The 19,846-nt window shown below is 46.0% G+C and overlaps 1 protein-coding gene across 3 annotated transcripts; it reads right to left on the bottom strand.

The window, feature by feature from the left end:
- Positions 1-4,794: 4,794 nt before the first annotated feature.
- SLC39A7 (solute carrier family 39 member 7) lies at positions 4,795-18,983 on the bottom strand. Of its 3 annotated transcripts, none has more exons than XM_077286254.1 (9): positions 18,811-18,936; positions 17,814-18,065; positions 17,467-17,741; positions 13,741-13,909; positions 12,972-13,037; positions 7,542-7,670; positions 7,343-7,471; positions 7,064-7,260; positions 4,795-5,758 (listed from the first exon to the last, which is right to left on the bottom strand). In XM_077286254.1, the coding sequence occupies exons 2-9, from the start codon at positions 18,058-18,060 to the stop codon at positions 5,507-5,509; spliced, it is 1,464 nt and encodes a 487-aa protein (XP_077142369.1). In that variant the 5' UTR covers positions 18,061-18,065; positions 18,811-18,936; the 3' UTR covers positions 4,795-5,506. The 3 variants fall into 3 exon arrangements, with proteins under 3 accessions (XP_077142369.1, XP_077142370.1, XP_077142368.1); XM_077286255.1 differs by having other exon boundaries at positions 17,467-17,693; positions 18,811-18,935; XM_077286253.1 differs by having other exon boundaries at positions 17,467-18,065; positions 18,811-18,983.
- Positions 18,984-19,846: the final 863 nt, after the last annotated feature.

Genomic DNA, 19,846 nt, shown 5'->3' on the forward strand with positions numbered 1-19,846 from the left:
TGGGGTATAATACAGGATGTAACTCAGGATCAGTAATGTAATGTATGTACACAGTGACTGCACCAGCAGAATAGTGAGTGCAGCTCTGGAGTATAATACAGCATGTAACTCAGGATCAGTAATGTAATGTATGTACACAGTGAATGCACCAGCAGAATAGTGAGTGCAGCTCTGGAGTATAATACAGGATGTAACTCAGGATCAGTAATGTAATGTATGTACACAGTGACTGCACCAGCAGAATAGTGAGTGCAGCTCTGGGGTATAATACAGGATGTAACTCAGGATCAGTAATGTAATGTATGTACACAGTGACTGCACCAGCAGAATAGTGAGTGCAGCTCTGGGGTATAATACAGGATGTAACTCAGGATCAGTAATGTAATGTATGTACACAGTGACTGCACCAGCAGAATAGTGAGTGCAGCTCTGGAGTATAATACAGCATGTAACTCAGGATCAGTAATGTAATGTATGTACACAGTGAATGCACCAGCAGAATAGTGAGTGCAGCTCTGGAGTATAATACAGGATGTAACTCAGGATCAGTAATGTAATGTATGTACACAGTGACTGCACCAGCAGAATAGTGAGTGCAGCTCTGGGGTATAATACAGGATGTAACTCAGGATCAGTAATGTAATGTATGTACACAGTGAATGCACCAGCAGAATAGTGAGTGCAGCTCTGGGGTATAATACAGGATGTAACTCAGGATCAGTAATGTAATGTATGTACACAGTGACTGCACCAGCAGAATAGTGAGTGCAGCTCTGGAGTATAATACAGGATGTATCTCAGGATCAGTAATGTAATGTATGTACACAGTGAATGCACCAGCAGAATAGTGAGTGCAGCTCTGGGGTATAATACAGGATGTAACTCAGGATCAGTAATGTAATGTATGTACACAGTGACTGCACCAGCAGAATAGTGAGTGCAGCTCTGGAGTATAATACAGGATGTAAGTCAGGATCAGTAATGTAATGTATGTACGCAGTGACTGCACCAGCAGAATAGTGAATGCAGCTCTGGGGAATAAGACAGGATGTAACTCAGGATCAGTAATGTAATGTATGTACATAGTGACTGCGCCAGCAGAATAGTGAGTGCAGCTCTGGGGTATAATACAGGATGTAACTCAGGATTAGTAATGTAATGTCTGTACACAGTGACTGCACCAGCAGAATAGTGAGTGCAGCTCTGGAGTATAATACAGGATGTAACTCAGGATCAGTAATGTAATGTATGTACACAGTGACTGCACCAGCAGAATAGTGAGTGCAGCTCTGGAGTATAATACAGGGTGTAACTCAGGATCAGTAATGTATGTACACAGTGACTGCACCAGCAGAATTGTGAGTGCAGCTCTGGAGAATAATACAGGATGTAACTCAGGATCAGTAATGTAATGTATGTACACAGTGACTGCACCAGCAGAATAGTGAGTGCAGCTCTGGAGTATAATACAGGATGTAACTCAGGATCAGTAATGTAATGTATGTACACAGTGACTGCACCAGCAGAATAGTGAGTGCAGCTCTGGAGTATAATACAGGATGTAAGTCAGGATCAGTAATGTATGTACACAGTGACTGCACCAGCAGAATAGTGAGTGCAGCTCTGGAGTATAATACAGGATGTAACTCAGGATCAGTAATGTATGTACACAGTGACTGCACCAGCAGAATAGTGAGTGCAGCTCTGGAGTATAATACAGGATGTAACTCAGGATCAGTAATGTATGTACACAGTGACTGCACCAGCAGAATAGTGAGTGCAGCTCTGGGGTATAATACAGGATGTAACTCAGGATCAGTAATGTAATGTATGTACACAGTGACTGCACCAGAAGAATAGGGAGCGCAGCTCTGGAGTATAATACAGGATGTAACTCAGGATCAGTAATGTAATGTATGTACACAGTGACTGCACCAGAAGAATAGGGAGCGCAGCTCTGGAGTATAATACAGGATGTAACTCAGGATCAGTAATGTATGTACACAGTGACTGCACCAGCAGAATAGTGAGTGCAGCTCTGGGGTATAATACAGGATGTAACTCAGGATCAGTAATGTAATGTATGTACACAGTGACTGCACCAGCAGAATAGTGAGCGCAGCTCTGGAGTATAATACAGGATGTAACTCAGGATCAGTAATGTAATGTATGTACACAGTGACTGCACCAGAAGAATAGGGAGCGCAGCTCTGGAGTATAATACAGGATGTAACTCAGGATCAGTAATGTAATGTATGCACACAGTGACTGCACCAGCAGAATAGTGAGTGCAGCTCTGGCGTATAATACAGGATATAACTCAGGATCAGTAATGTATGTACACAGTGACTGCACTAGAAGAATAGTGAGTGCAGCTCTGGGGCATAATACAGGATGTAACTCAGGATCAGTAATGTATGTACACAGTGACTGCACCAGCAGAATAATGAGTGCAGCTCTGGGGTATAATACAGGATGTAACTCAGGATCAGTAATGTAATGTATGTACACAGTGACTGCACCAGCAGAGTAGTGAGTGCAGCTCTGGCGTATAATACAGGATGTAAGTCAGGATCAGTAATGTAATGTATGTACGCAGTGACTGCACCAGCAGAATAGTGAGTGCAGCTCTGGGGTATAATACAGGATGTAACTCAGGATGAGTAATGTACAGTCATGGCCAAAAGTATTGACACCCCTGCAATTCTGTCAGATAATACTCAGTTTCTTCCTGAAAATGATTGCAAACACAAATTCTTTGCTATTATTATCTTCATTTAATTTGTCTTAAATGAAAAAACACAAAAAGAATTGTTCTCACACCAAATTGGATACAATTCCACACCAAACATAAAAAAGGGGGTGGACAAAAGTATTGGCACTGTGCGAAAAATCATGTGATGCTTCTCTAATTTGTGTAATTAACAGCACCTGTGACCTGTAACTTACCTGTGGCACCTAACAGGTGTTGGCAATAACTAAATCACACTTGCAGCCAGTTGACATGGATTAAAGTTGACTCAACCTCTGTCCTGTGTCCTTGTGTGTACCACATTGAGCATGGAGAAAAGAAAGAAGACCAAAGAACTGTCTGAGGACTTGAGAAACCAAATTGTGAGGAAGCATGATCAATCTCAAGGCTACAAGTCCATCTCCAAAGACCTGAGGCGCAGTGTCATCAAAAAGTTTAAAGCCCATGGCACTGTGGCTAACCTCCCTAGATGTGGACGGAAAAGAAAAATTGACAAGAGATTTCAACGCAAGATTGTACGGATGTTGGACTAAGAACCTCGACTAACATCCAAACAAGTTCAAGCTGCCCTGCAGTCCGAGGGTACAGCAGTGTCAACCCGTACTATCTGTCGGCGTCTGAATGAAAAGGGACTGTATGGTAGTAGACTCAGGAAGACCCCACTTCTTACCCCGAGACATAAAAAAGCCAGGCTGGAGTTTGCCAAAACTTACCTGAAAAAGCCCAAAACGTTTTGGAAGAATGTTCTCTGGTCAGATGAGACAAAAGTAGAGCTTTTTGGGCAAAGGCATCAACATGGAGTTTACAGGAGAAAAAAAAGAGGCATTTAAAGAAAAGAACACGGTCCCTACAGTCAAACATGGCGGAGGTTCCCTGATGTTTTGGGGTTGCTTTGCTGCCTCTGGCACTGGACTGCTTGACCGTGTGCATGGCATTATGAAGTCTGAAGACTACCAACAAATTTTGCAGCATAATGTAGGGCCCAGTGTGAGAAAGCTGGGTCTCCCTCAGAGGTCATGGGTCTTCCAGCAGGACAATGACCCAAAACACACTTCAAAAAGCACTAGAAAATGGTTTGAGAGAAAGCACTGGAGACTTCTAAGGTGGCCAGCAATGAGTCCAGACCTGAATCCCATAGAACACCTGTGGAGAGATCTAAAAATGGCAGTTTGGAGAAGGCACCCTTCAAATACTAGGGACTTGGAGCAGTTTGCCAAAGAAGAATGGTCTAAAATTCCAGCTGAGCATTGTAAGAAACTCATTGATGGTTACCGGAAGCGGTTGGTCACAGTTATTTTGGCTAAAGGTTGTGCAACCAAGTATAAGGGCTTGTTTACACTTGCGAGAAACACGTCTGTGTCTCGCATGTGGAAACCAAGCTGTGGCGCCGGCACTTTGGAGCGGAGCGTGCGGCTCCATGTGTTCCTATGCGGCCGCATGCTCCGCTCTGGAGTGCCTGCGCCACAGCTTGGTTCCCATATGCGAGACACAGACGTGTTTCTCGCAAGTGTAAACAAGCCCTTAGGCTGAGGGTGCCAATACTTTTGTCTGGTTCATTTTTGGAGTTTTGTGTGAAATGATCAATGTTTTGCTTTTTTCTCTTTTGTGTTTTTTCATTTAAGACAAATTAAATGAAGATTATAATACCAAAGAATGTGTTTGCAATCATTTTCAGGAAGAAACTGAGTATTATCTGACAGAATTGCAGGGGTGTCAATACTTTTGGCCATGACTGTATGTACTCAGTGACTGCACCAGCAGAATAGTGAGTGCAGCTCTGGGGTATAATACAGGATGTAACTCAGGATCAGTAATGTAATGTAATGTATGTACACAGTGACTGCACCAGCAGAATAGTGAGTGCAGCTCTGGAGTATAATACAGGATGTAACTCAGGATCAGTAATGTAATGTATGTACACAGTGACTGCAGGTGCCTTTTCTCAGTCTTTTTCTGCATCTGCCAGTCACCACAAAATTCCTTTACAAATTCTTACCCAGAATACACATTCTTGAAGTAGGAAAAAAAAAAAAACAACAAAACACATTTTCATTATTTTATTCCCATTACTAAAGAAAAAAAAAATATATAGCCAACAATTTCCATGCACCCACAGCTTCCATCAGCTTGAAGAAAGCAGTTGAATACAGAGAAGAGCGGGCAGGAGTGCAGCGCTGCGACCTCACTGCCTGTACACCAGAGGGCGCTGATTCTTTGCACAAGATGGAACAGGACGATAGCCTGTAGACTATGGGGCAGCGTTATGTTGCGATGGCGGCGACAGACGAGTGCGTAGCACGTCCGCACCACACAGAGTCCCAATATATTTCCTAGCTATATACAAAGAGCAGCATGTACGTCCCATCACCGCTTCTCTAATTCCTCAGAGTTCACTATAGGCTCCTGACAGAAGCCGACGAGAAGTCTGACCTATGGTGGCGTTACCAAATATCCTACTGGTATAAAAATCGGAGGGTCAATTGCAAAATTACCAGGATGTTGACCGGGGGAGGAGATACTCATGATTAGATTGAAGTTTGGTCCCAAAAAAAAAAAAAAGTCCAACGCAAAAATGAAGTGGAGGGAACCAGGATATGATATCGCAGCATTACTGTGTCCGGGGTGACAGGACGACGTCTCCATCGTCACATACTCCCCTCCAGCAGGGGACGTCGCCCAGGACCCACGCTCTGACGCCCCCTTCTCCCAGAGGACGGGTCGAGGCTCGGGCTCCCGCTTCGCACAATGACAGATCTACTCATACTGTGCGATCAGAACCATCATGGCCACTCCTAGGAGCAGGCCGAACGTCTCCATGATGGACTGCACCGGGCGAGAGTCCTTCAGGAGCTCGGGGATGACGGAGACGGTTGCAATGTAGATGAAACCACCGGCAGTAAATGGCAGGATCCACAAGGTGGCGGCTTCACCGATTCCCTCTGCTAGGAGAGAGCAGGCCGTGCCGGCGAGAGCGCCGAGAGCCGTGCTGAGCTGCAGCATCATCGCCTGGAGGAGACAGAAACCAAACATGGAGTCAAGAGATATCGTGGATAGTGATGAGAGAATATACTCGTTACTCGAGATTTCCCGAGCACGCTCAGGGGTCCTCCGAGTATTCTTTAGTGCTCGGAGATTTTGTTTTTCTTGCCACAGCTGAATGATTTACATCTGTTAGCCAGCTTGATTACACGTGAGGATTCCCTAGCAACCAGACAACCCCCACATGTACTTATGATGGCTAACAGATGTAAATCATTCAGCTGCGGCAAGAAAAACTAAATCTCCGAGCACTAAAAAATACTCGGAGGACCCCCGAGCATGCTCGAGAAATCTCGAGTAACGAGTATATTCGCTCATCACTAATCGTGGACAATCCGACAGACGACATCAGGAGAAAGAGAATTCTCACATTAGAGGTTTTCTGTCTGACAAACATCCCCTTTAAATACGTAAACTCCCAGGGCGCAATATAGGTTCCCAAAGACCCCAATTTAGCGATGAGAATGAGTGAGGCGCTGCTGATCTGAGAAATTTGGGGTTCCCGCTCTCCACCAGGCTGCAGTGGTGTCATCTTAACAGCACTGCAGCCAATCACTAGCTCAGTACCTTGTGCAGTCTACAGCCAAGCCCCATGATTGGCTGCAGTGCTGTTGACTTGAGGTCACCGCTGCAGGATGTCCCCAATCGCTGCTGTATCTTCATAATTAGACTCTGGCACGGCGAGTACTGGACAATTGTACATAATTACTAGTCCGGAGCTGCGCACTTTTGTGCAGGAAGCGATGATTACGACAAGGGGAACCGTCTCGGCAGGTTGCTGGAGAATCCCTTTAAGAAGAAGGCCCGAGTTCTGTTTACGGAGCCAAACGTATGGACGCAACATAATTTGGGGTCTTCAGAAATTAGCATTTTCTTTTTCTACCTTATTTAAGAGCCGGAACTAGTACAGGATTGTGAATGAGAAATTCTATGTGGGGTCTCTTTTGTTGGACTTTTTATTTCCTCCATTTCTGCCTACATCTATGAGTGTTTGTGTAGGGGAGTTTGGGGGGGGGGGGGGGGCCAGTAATCGGAAAAATACAGCAATTTCATCAAAGCCTATTACTTGAGGTACAAATGGTATAAAACCTGTATCCTGTGGCCGGTACGATTATTTCTGCACCACATTTAATAATTTTGTGGTTTTTCTGAATAACAGGATTTGCTGCCGCCACATTTGAGCGCATAAGATATTTCCATCAACTTAGCTTTTATTTCAAAACCGACGCATGTACTAATTCATGAAGGTTTCTAGTGAAGATCACTACAGACCTTTCTCTTAGTGCAGCCGCTCTGCACCAGAATGGCGAAGTCTCCGATCTCGTGCGGCACCTCATGCAGCAGGATGGTGATGGTGGTGACGATTCCCACACTGCTGCTAACCAGGAAAGAGGCTCCGATAGCCAAACCGTCCGTGAAATTGTGCGTGAAGTCGGCGGCGAGGTTCAGGTACCCAGAAACCATCATGTCTGCAGCGAGATGGGGAGGAAGCAGTTAAGAGGTGGACGATCACTGGGACTAGATCCCGAGCATCGCTGACTGTGCTACAACCTGTGTGCGGTTTCTCTTTTCCGGACTTGCTGCCGCCCTTGCCGTTGGTCTCCTTGGTCCGCTGCCTCACTCCTTCCTTTCCATCTTGCTTGTCGTCCTTCTCCTTTGAGGCCGAGCTTTGTTTGGACTCTGTGAGGCACGAGATACATCAGCATCACACAGTAAAGAGCAGTCAATGACCGACGAGACCGTGACGCACCGTGGCCGTGACTGTGACCGTGCCCGGCGTGCCCCTTCAGATGTCGCACAAACTTCTCCACCACAAGAAAAGCAATGATTCCAGCCAGAACCCATAAACCGACAGACATCATGTGAGCATGGCTATGATCTGGAAGAAGGAAAATAGAACAAGTTAAAATAAAGCAGAACTGTCGGTATAAAAAGGATCGACTCCTAAAATATAGAACACATTGGGTGCAGTAGTTTAGTGCAGAATGTGCTGAATAGTTTTTCCTAAGAATTTGGGAAAGTTGTGAAATGTCCTATCCAAGAAGTATTATTTCTCCTTGTGGACAGTGATGTTAAGCATGTCGAGGTGAGGAGACTTAAAGCCGCGATGCTCCTCTGGGAGAGAGAGACAATTTGCGAAATGTCCTATAAACGTCTGTACTGTTCACGATCTCAAGATCTCTGCTTTTAGTTGAGATGAATCTGTGCTGCACTTTACGTCCATGCTCAGTACTGAGGCTTCACCTCTACAGATCAGTGTAGAAAGGCACTGGGAAGGAATGCCTGCACTCATCTCAGAACTGTTAGCATAAACAGGATTAAAGGGAACCTGTCACCACGTTTTTGGAAGATGGGATAAAAATAGCGTTAAATAGGGGCAGAGGTGGGCGTTACATTAGTGTGTGTGTTATGCGTTTATTACCCACCCAAGTTGCCGAAATAACTTTGCAAAGTCTCCGTTTTCGCCTGTCAATCAGGCTGGTCAGGTCACATGGGCGTGGTGTCTTCACCCAGATTTGGCGTAGTTTTCCGTTGGTGGCGTAGTGGTGTGCGCATGCCCAAAGTCCGGAATCCTCTTCCAGGGGATTTAAAATAGCGCGGTGTTCGTTATTGCATTGGTGATCGGTGGGCGCGGCCATCTTCCTTTGGCCGCGCGTGCGCAGAAGCGGCGCTCTGCTGGCCGCGGCTTCAGGAAAATGGCCGCGGGATGCCGCGCGTGCGCAGATGGATATCGCGGCGGCCATTTTCCTGAAGCCGCGGCCAGCAGAGCGCCGCTTCTGCGCACGCGCGGCCAAAGGAAGATGGCCGCGCCCACCGATCACCAATGCAATAACGAACACCGCGCTATTTTAAATCCCCTGGAAGAGGATTCCGGACTTTGGGCATGCGCACACCACTACGCCACCAACGGAAAACTACGCCAAATCTGGGTGAAGACACCACGCCCATGTGACCTGACCAGCCTGATTGACAGGCGAAAACGGAGACTTTGCAAAGTTATTTCGGCAACTTAGGTGGGTAATAAACGCATAACACACACACTAATGTAACGCCCACCTCTGCCCCTATTTAACGCTATTTTTATCCCATCTTCCAAAAACGTGGTGACAGGTTCCCTTTAAGGCAAATACTTATCTAGCCTTAAAACCCCTTCACGACATGCGCCGTACTAGTACAGCGCATGTCGTGTCTCCCCCTTTGATGTGGGCTCCGGCTGGAAATGAGCGCATTGCCGACCCCCATCACATGATCAGGGGTCAGTGATGCGTCAGCATGACAACCGGAGGTCTTCTTGAGAGACCTTGCTGTGAGTGCCACTCTGCGGTCAGCACTCATAACAAGTCTGTAATTCAGCTGCATAGGAGCGATCTGATGATCGCTCCTATGTAGCAAAGCCGATCCAGTTGTGCCAGCTTCTAGCTTCCCATGGAGGCTATTGAAGCGTGGCAAAAGTAAAAAAAAAATTATAATATATATATATATATATTTTTTTTTTTTTTTTTTTTTAAAAAATGACAAAAAAAAAAGTTTAAATCACCCCTTTCAAAATAAAATAAAAAGATAACTTAAAAAAAATCTAACATACACATATTTGGTATCGCCGCGTTCAGAATCACTCGATCAATTAAAAAAAAAGGATTAACCTGATCGCTAAATGACGTAGCGAGAAAAAAAAATTCAAAATTACGTTTTTTTTGGTCGATGCGACATTGCAATAAAATGCAATAAGGAGCAATCAAAAGAATGTATCTCCACAAAGGTGGTATCATTAAAAACATCAGCTCGGCATGCAAAAAATAAGCCCTCACCTGACCCGAGACACTATGGGTATCGGAAAATGGCGCAATTATTTATTTTTTTTTATTTATTTTTTTAGCAAAGTTTGGATTTTTTTTTTCACCACTTAGATAAAAGAGAACCTAGACATGTCTGGTGTCTATGAACTCGTAATGACCTGGAGAATCATAATGGCAGCTCAGTTTTAGCATTTAGTGAACCTAGCAAAAAAGCCAAACAAAAACCAGTGTGGGATTGCACTTTTTTTGCAATTTCACCACACTTGGAATTTTTTTCCTGTTTTCTAGTACAAGACATGGTAGAAACCAATGATGTCGTTCAAAAGTACAACTCGTCCCGCAAAAAATAAGCCCTCACATGGCCATATTGACGGAAAAAAAAAAATAAAAAAAATTATGGCTCTGGGAAGGAGGGGAGCGAAAAACGAAAATGCAAAAACGAAAAAGGGCTGCGTCTTGAAGGGGTTAAAATAATTAGATCAGACTTGAGGTCATCCATGAAGGAGGATCTGATGGAGGCGATACTATTTCTCAGAACAAATTCATAGACTGCACAAATGTTACTCAGTACATTTTTGTCAAAATCTCCCCACTGCATAGTGTATTGCAGATTTACAATTTCTTAAAGCTTTTTGTGTTCTTAAGCTGTATTCAATATATTTTTTATGTTCTATCTAAATTTCTTGATTATTGTATCATATAATGGTGATTAAAGCCTGACGTTACTATTACACTACAGTAAATTTAACTCTTAAGCATGAGCCATGTATGAGGGAGTCAAAGTCAGAGAAATTGAAGAGTCTGTATCCAAATTCCACCATTTATGGCTGGATGTGGACTGAGGATATTCGCCATGTGCCTGACATTTCCCATCATATATAATACAGAGTTGATTTCTAGGTGTAAACTTAACAGATAACTGAGTCCATTTTCTCTGCCAACTATCCTCAAATGCTTCGCAAACTTCGTTCACAACTTCAGACTTGGGAGAGACTGCATCTCTCTTGGCTGGGTCGGATACAGGCGATTACGATGACTTTTCTCCCTTATAAATCCAATTCTATCACATTAACTCAAAATACGGGATCCCTTAAATATTCCTCAAATGTCATTTCCCCCCCACTATGGGGCAATTTACAGATCCCCGCAGGAAATTAGTCTCTCTAGAGCTTTACTCTTTGGGTCGCCGCAGGGACTACGAGAGTCCACCACCTATTTAAGTATTATTCCATTCCCAGCCCTCCAAGAAAAGTACAGACTCCCTCCTAGAGAAATATTCCGCTATTTACAGGTGAAGAACCTTATTACCACACTTCACAGATACTTCACCCCGCTTGACAAGTTCACTACTTTCTAACAAAGGTGTCGCCAGAATCCACATCCCCCAGGTACCATCTCACATATCACCTACAGGTGTCAGGTAACCTCCGCCTCTCGCTGGGAGTCTGATATCGGCCATTACTGACCCACAATGCTCTCAGAGTTGTTCCTCTGCAACTGGCAGAATTCTAAATACCTTATTGCTAGAGACAAACTATAAGATGTCACCTAGATGGTACTTGACCCCAGCTAGAGTCACAAAGACACTTCCCGGCTACTCTCCCAAGTGAAGTGTTCTAGTGGTTGCGATTCTGACGAGGTGTGCACCATAGTTGTGGATGTGCCTGGGGTACGCAGTGTTTGGACTGGGGTATATCAGTTTACTCTCTGTCACAAATACTAACTATAAAAAAAAGAAAAAACCTTGGGAAGCCTTACTAAACAAACGTATCCCTAAACACACCCAAATTCTCATCTCATTTATATTCCCAGCGGTCAAGCAGCCTATAGCATTGGCCTGGAAAAAAAAAAAAAAAAAAATCAGGTCTAGACTTACCAGAAGTCAAGAGACGCTGTTCTTGGTATATGATCAATGAAAAATTATCCGCCATACTTGTGGAAAAAGTCTGTAAATTTGAGAAAATGCGGCTTCCCTGTGTGAAATACGCCAATCAGACCATTCACCACACCGTCACTTGTGTACCTGCTCCTGACTCCCCAGACTCGTCCTAATTCTTTATATTAACCCCTTTCTGACATTAGACGTACTATCCCGTCGAGGTGGGGTGGGCCCCTATGCCCACCGACGGGATAGTACGTCATAGTGATCTGCCGCGCTCACGGGGGAAGCGCGGCCGGGTGTCATCTGACTATCGCAGCTGACATCCGGCACTATGTGCCAGGAGCGGTCACGGACCGCCCCCGGCACATTAACCCCCGGCACACTGCGATCAAACATGATCGCAGTGTTCCAGCGGTATAGGGAAGCATCGCGCAGGGAGGGGGCTCCCTGCGTGCTTCCCCGAGACCCTCGGAGCAACACGATGTGATCGCGTTGCTCCAAGGGTCTCCTACCTTCTTCTCCCTGCAGGCCCCGGATCCAAAATGGCCACAGGGCTGCATCCGAGTCCTGCAGGGAGGTGGCTTACCAAGCGCCTGCTCAGAGCAGGCGCCGGGAAGCCTCCAGAAGTGCACGTCAGATCGCTGATCTGACACCGTGCACAGCAAAGAGTCAGATCAATGATCTTACACTATAACATGATGCCCCCCAAAAAATATTCAGATGTGTAAAAAAAAAAAATTAAAAAAATTCCTAAGGAAAAAAAAAATAATAATATTGTTTCCATAAATACATTTCTTTATCTAAATAAAAAAACAAACAATAAAAGTACACATATTTAGTATCGCCGCGTCCGTAACGACCCGACCTATAAAACTGTCCCACTAGTTAACCCCTTCAGTGAACACTGTTACAAAGAAAAAAAAAAAAAAAAAGAGGCAAAAAACAACGCTTTATTATCATACCGCCAAACAAAAGGTGGAATAACACGCGATCAAAAAGACGGATAAAAAAAATGGTGTTGTAAAAATGAGAAATTGCTGGTCAACTTTTAACCCTTATAACTCCCTAACAAAAAAAAAAATTTTTGGCTCCAAAATTGTGCTGATGCAAAGTAGACATGTGGGAAATGTTCCTGATTAAGTATTTTGTGTGACATATCTCTGTGATTTACGGGCACAAAAATTCAAATTTGGAAAAATGCAAAATTTTCACCAAATTTCCATTTTTTTCACAAAAAAACGCAGGTAATATCAAAGAAATTTTACCACTAACATGAAGTACAATATGTCACGAGAAAACAATGTCAGAATCACCGGGATCTGTTGAAGCGTTCCAGAGTTATAACCTCATAAAGGGACAGTGGTCAGAATTGTAAAAACTGGCCTGGTCATTAACGTGCAAACCACCCCTGGGGGTAAAGGGGTTAAGTTTAGACTCGACTAACCCCCCCACCCCCACCCCCTTTACCCTCTACTCCTTCCCGTCAATGCCGACTGCTCACCGTGAGAGTGTCCGTGTCCATGAGAGTCATGAGCCTCTTCCTCCGGTGCGTGGTGAGAGTGCGGTTCTGCGGAAACATATAATAGATGTTATAATGCGACTGTCACATATATAAAATAAAAAAATATAAAAAAGTTTGGGAGCGGCTTTTTTTTGTCCATTATGGCACTTTTCTGTTTTCTGCAATTGCTCATTTTTTCGGTTTATAAATTGGCAGTTTGCAGGTGTTTCTATACACTGAAAGCTGCGCTGTCACTTTGATGCCCAAATCACGCTCCGTGATATGTGCCGTCCCTCCACGCTCAGGGGCGCACACAGTTCTGGGTATATGGTCTGATTTATGTAAAAAGCAATGAGCACACCCAGATCCATCCAGAGACCCCCTGCCCCCATCTGAATAACGCTGCTCTCCTTCCCTACCACCGTCCTTGTGCCATGAAATGACACACTGGATATGACAAATGGCCTGAACTCACCGCTCCTGCCCCGTGCTGCCCATCATGAATGAATGATTGATTGATGGCAGCAATATCCAGGTAGGGGTTGATAGATCTGGACATGCGCATTTGTGCCCCCACAGATCAGATTCATGCGCATGCTCATACTTGTAAGCACAGAGGTGAAACCCAGAGTTCAACTCTAGGATTTGGGCAATAAGGAGACAGGAGCTTGCAGTGTAGAGAAACATCTGTAGGCTGCAAAAGAAAAATTACACAAAAGTGACACAACACGCCACAACCTTAAAGAAAGACAAACAGACGGCTTCATACCCAGTGCATGAGGAATAAGATGTAAAAAGGCGTCTCCCAGAAGCCCCCCCGAGGCGAAACTCAGAAGCAACTTCAGCAGGGACTGGTGCTGGCTGCTGTTGGACTGCACCGGGATCAGGAAGAGGATGAAGAAAGGAGCGGCCGAGATCAGCAGCGTCGCACATATCGCCTGCGAGGAAGAAGAAGAGGTTAGAGAAAACCGTCATCTGGAAGAAGCAAAATGTGAGACCACAGCAGATGTCAGAGGTGATAATCTACAGCGCAGGATAAAAATATCCAGAGAGGGAAGGATAAGGTGAGATCAAAACCACATGTACACGAGGAGTCAAGGACTGTACACCTAGAAGTAGCCGCAAACACTCTGGAGAGCAGATCTACCGTCACCCAACAGTATATACACAGATTCAAGCTATAGAAACATGGAGTCACTGTACATTACATTACTGATCCTGAGTTGCATCCTGTATTATACTCCAGAGCTGCACTCACTATTCTGCTGGTGCAGTCACTGTGTACATACATTACATTACTGATCCTGAGTTACATCCTGTATTATACCCCAGAGCTGCGCTCACTATTCTGCTGGTGCAGTCACTGTGTACATACATTACTGATCCTGAGGTGCATCCTGTATTATACTCCAGAGCTGCACTCACTATTCTGCTGGTGCAGTCACTGTGTACATACATTACTGATCCTGAGTTACATCCTGTATTATACTCCAGAGCTGCACTCACTATTCTGCTGGTGCAGTCACTGTGTACATACATTACATTACTGATCCTGAGTTACATCCTGTATTATACCCCAGAGCTGCACTCACTATTCTGCTGGTGCAGTCACTGTGTACATACATTACATTACTGATCCTGAGGTGCATCCTGTATTTATACCCCAGAGCTGCGCTCACTATTCTGCTGGGGCAGTCACTGTGTACATACATTACATTACTGATCCTGAGTTACATCCTGTATTATACTCCAGAGCTGCACTCACTATTCTGCTGGTGCAGTCACTGTGTACATACATTACATTACTGATCCTGAGTTACATCCTGTATTATACTCCAGAGCTGCACTCACTATTCTGCTGGTGCAGTCACTGTGTACATACATTACATTACTGATCCTGAGTTGCATCCTGTATTATACCCCAGAGCTGCACTCACTATTCTGCTGGTGCAGTCACTGTGTACATACATTACATTACTGATCCTGAGTTACCTCCTGTATTATACTCCAGAGCTGCACTCACTATTCTGCTGGTGCAGTCACTGTGTACATACATTACTGATCCTGAGTTACATCCTGTATTATACCCCAGAGCTGCACTCACTATTCTGCTGGTGCAGTCACTGTGTACATACAGGGGTTGGAAAAAATAATGGAAACACCTAACGTTTTGGCATCATAATCTTCGAACATGTTATAAACATGCAAACTGTGACGTATCGTAAGGTTTTGTAGTTAATTGGTGTTATGTGTATGTAAATTAACTGTTTGTTTTGCATAATTGTAAGAACATTGATGAGAACCTGATACCAATAGCAGACCTCTCGGATTTTCAAAGAGGCCAAATTGTTGGTGCTCGTATGGCAGGCGCTAGTGTAACAGAAAGTGCCCGAATGCTTGGCGTGTCAAGAGGTACTGTCTCCAAAGTAATGACTGCGTTTGAAAGAGAAGAAAAAACGTCCGCAGGAAAGCACAGGTCCGGCCGAAAGTCAAAGTTGACTGAGAGAGACCGTCGGACTCTAAAGCGAATTGTGAGAGAGGATCGCAAGACCACTGCTCCGAAAATCACTGCTGAGCTCACTGAACACCTACAGAACCCAGTTTCCACGAAAACTGTTTGTCTGGAGCTGCACAAATCTGGATTCCACGGAAGAGCTGCAATTAGAAAACCGCTGCTCTCAATGACAAATGTTTCCAAGCGTTTAGAGTGGTGTAGAAACCTCCAGAATTGGTCCCTCGAGCAGTGGAAACGTGATATTCTCAGACGAATCATCATTTGCCCTATTTCCGACCTCCGGACGAGTGTGCATTTGGAGACAGCCGAAAGAAGCATTCCATCCAGACTGCCTTCTCCCAACCGTAAAACATGGTGGAGGTTCTGTGATGATCTGGGGCGCTATTTCATGGAGATCCGCTGGGCCAATGATATCCCTTCATGGAAGAATTAACAGCCGAGATTATTTAGGCATTTTGGGCGACCAAGTGCATCCAATGGTTCAAGCACTGTTCCCGGAGGGGAACACCATCATTCAGGATGATAATGCAACAATTCATACAGCTAGAATCGTTAGCATGGCGCGAGGATTATTCTAATGAAGTTGAGCATCTCGTCTGGCCCCCACAATCCCCAGACCTCAACATTATTGAGCATTTATGGTCGATTTTAGAGATTCAAGTTAGACGTCGATTTCCGTTGCCATTGTCGCTCAAAGAACTGGAGGGTGTTTTTACTGCAGAATGGGCTAAAATTCCTTTGGAAACAGTTCACACCTTGTATGAATCCATACCTCAGAGAATTGAGGCTGTAATTGCCGCAAAAGGTGGACCTACACCATATTAAACTATTGTTATGTTTCCAGGTGTTTCCATTATTTTGTCCAACCCCTGTATATTACATTACTGATCCTGAATTACATCCTGTATTATACCCCAGAGCTGCACTCACTATTCTGCTGGTGCAGTCACTGTGTACATACATTACATTACTGATCCTGAATTACATCCTGTATTGTACCCCAGAGCTGCACTCACTATTCTGCTGGTGCAGTCACTGTGTACATACATTACTGATCCTGAATTACATCCTGTATTGTACCCCAGAGCTGCACTCACTATTCTGCTGGTGCAATCCCTGTGTACATACATTATATTACTGATCCCAAGTTACATCCTGTATTATATTCCAGAGCTGCACTCACTATTCTGCTGGTGCAGTCACTATGTACAGTGACCGCCTGATACATTGTATCACCCATCAGTCTGCAGTCACAGAGAACTGTCTACACTGGATACAAATGTACAGAACTCTCAGCTGGAGATAAATATTCATTACGGAATATTCATCTGTTACTTACAGGAAATACACAGTAATGGGGTTTTCTTATTAATGTTCTTTACTTTTGTTGCACTCTCCAGAGTCTTCTCTGGGGGCGTGTACTGTCACCCCTCTGCCAATTCACAGCTCAACATCTAAGCAGGCAGCCTATCAGTATTAGATTTTGTCTATCTGTGTTTGGCAGAGGGGTGACAGTACACGCCCCCAGAGAAGACACTGGAAACAAGCCCAGTTGCACTACAAGCAGAGATTTCACATACTGCGCTCCAAAACAACAAATGCGAGATCCCTACAATAGAGCGACGCAGCACAAAACTGAAAAGGGCAGCAGAATCAGGGGAGCGCAGGTATTTTTCCAAAAGTATTTAACAGTGTTTTTTAGCAAGTGACATGTCCTCCTTAAGGATAAGTCCACACTGCAGCAACTGCAAAGAAAAGTCTGTGACAAATCTGCAACAAAATCCTCGGGCAGCACACGTCACTCAAATTAAGTGACTTTTCTGCTGCTTTACAATGTTGCAGATTTTCCACAAGGAAAATTGTGACAGAAAATCCTCAGCGCCTCCGCCCAGGTGAGCACTGAACATAAAGCCTCCACCTGCAGTCGGTAGTCCCGGCAGCGTCCGGTCAGTCCCGTCCGTACGCTCAGCGCTCACTTACGTAGGTCCACAGTGTGACAGGCTCCATCTTCTCTCTGGAGTCATGCGGTGGAGGCACCAACGAGTCCTTCAGAGCCTCTCTCTTGACACGTTCCTCCTCTGCTCCCTGGGGTGGGGCGTCCCCCATAGTCCAGCGGTTCTTAAATTCTTCAAGAACATCGTGACCGAGTTCGTGGCCCTGGTGGAGGTCCTCCTCATGGCTGTGGCCATGGTTGTGTCCATGGTGATCTTCATGGCTGTGGCCGTGGTGACCTTCATGGCTGTGTCCATGGTGATCTTCGTGGCTGTGGCTGTGGTGACCTTCATGGCTGTGCCCATGGTGATCTTCATGGCTGTGGCCGTGGTGACCTTCATGGCTGTGCCCATGGTGATCTTCATGGCTGTGGCCGTGGTGACCTTCGTGGCTGTGGCCATGGTGACCATGGCTGTGGCCGTGGTGATGGCCCTCATGACTGTGTCCATGGTGACCGTGGCTGTGCCCATGATGGTGGCCTGCATGGCTGTGCCCATGGTGCAAATCCTGAGCTAATGCAGCAGTTACCAAGACACCAACAACGGCAAGAGCCACGAATCTCCTCAGCCAGAGCGACTCCATCCTGCCTGCGAGACACAACAGTGGCCATGAGAAATCTCCAGAGACACCACCAAAGGCAAGTCAGCGAGAAAACCGATCACCTTATTACTCCGGCAGCCTCCCTCCTCCTCCTCACTATTACTCCGGCAGCCTCCCTCCTCCTCCTCACTATTACTCCGGCAGCCTCCCTCCTCCTCACTATTACTCCGGCAGCCTCCCTCCTCCTCACTATTACTCCGGCAGCCTCCCTCCTCCTCTTCCTCACTATTACTCCGGCAGCCTCCCTCCTCCTCCTCACTATTGCTCCGGCAGCCTCCCTCCTCCTCCTCACTATTGCTCCGGCAGCCTCCCTCCTCCTCACTATTGCTCCGGCAGCCTCCCTCCTCCTCTTCCTCACTATTACTCCGGCAGCCTCCCTCCTCCTCTTCCTCACTATTACTCCGGCAGCCTCCCTCCTCCTCCTCACTATTACTCCGGCAGCCTCCCTCCTCCTCACTATTACTCCGGCAGCCTCCCTCCTCCTCACTATTGCTCCGGCAGCCTCCCTCCTCCTCACTATTACTCCGGCAGCCTCCCTCCTCCTCTTCCTCACTATTACTCCGGCAGCCTCCCTCCTCCTCTTCCTCACTATTACTCCGGCAGCCTCCCTCCTCCTCCTCACTATTACTCCGGCAGCCTCCCTCCTCCTCACTATTACTCCGGCAGCCTCCCTCCTCCTCACTATTGCTCCGGCAGCCTTCTTAGTCCTCCCCACTATTGCCCGGTCCTCACCTCTGCTCGTTGCTTTGTATGGACCGGGCTCAGACGTGGCACAATATAATCCGGCTTCAAATATCGCGAGATGAAGTGAGGGCGGAAGTGACTGACAGGACTGACGCTGCCAGCACTTACGGGCTGCTGTAAGGGACAAACTATCTCTAATGTCGTTGCCTGCAAACTGGCGTTGTACAGAGACCGTTTCCGTTTGTCACGTGTTCATTCCACTCTGGGACCTGTGGTTCCTCACAGTGTATTACATACTAGGAGTGATTGCTCTGTTATGTTCGTGTTGGGACTTGTAGTTGCAGATATTTATCACTCATGTTCTGTTATTTTAGAAATAAAATGTGGCTGCAGATATTTCAGGTTCAAAAGCCAGAAAATATGGCCGACGTGTCTGTGACGATTGGATGTGAGATTTGGCTGTGAAAAACAGATCACAGACAGGTGAGAGGAGACGTGGACTGCGGGCAGCGATGGTGCCGTCACGGGGGACGTGGAGCCACCAAACACGGCGCCGGTTCATGTGTCGTGTGACATACCGTGGGGCGGGCGGCGGTCCTTAGGTGGGGTGGGCGGCGGTCCTCAGGTGGGGCGACTGTGGCCGCAGTCACCGGTGAGCTCCATTTTTGTTGTGTTCTGCCTCTGGACCCTTCGTCGCTCGGCGAGTTTTTCCTTCTTTTGCATTGAGGTGAACACGCTCGATGGCCGCTCCATCATTGTCCGTGGGGCTGACGGAAGTAGCCGCGAGCTGCACTCGACAGAAAATGGACGGAGCGACCCCACTCCATGTCTGGACAGGGCTGCAGAGCCCCATTCTCGGGATCTCTGGGGGTCCCAGCGATCATCACGTCATCCTCTGCAATATATCTCTGCAGTCATCTCTTATGATGCCCTCAAGAACTTTGCACACTACTGATGTCAGACTTACCAGACGGTAGTTACCTGGATCCACTTTCTTACCTTTCTAGAATATCGGTACCACGTCAGCCTTCCTCCAATCCTGTGGCACCCACCCTGTTACAAGACAGTCTAAGAATATGAGATA

Source organism: Ranitomeya variabilis, chromosome 2, assembly GCF_051348905.1.
Source record: "Ranitomeya variabilis isolate aRanVar5 chromosome 2, aRanVar5.hap1, whole genome shotgun sequence".
Classification (NCBI taxonomy): domain Eukaryota; kingdom Metazoa; phylum Chordata; class Amphibia; order Anura; family Dendrobatidae; genus Ranitomeya; species Ranitomeya variabilis.

Bases quoted from the DNA above. Each gene is read 5' to 3' on its own strand.
- SLC39A7 (XM_077286253.1), bottom strand. From the start codon at position 18,060: ATGGAGTCGCTCTGGCTGAGGAGATTCGTGGCTCTTGCCGTTGTTGGT. The intron at 13,038-13,740 runs GTATGAAGCCGT...ATGTTTCCGCAG, and splicing joins TCTTATTCCTCATGCACTGG to AACCGCACTCTCACCACGCA. The intron at 7,261-7,342 runs GTTGTAGCACAG...ATCTCGCTGCAG, and splicing joins AAAAGAGAAACCGCACACAG to ACATGATGGTTTCTGGGTAC.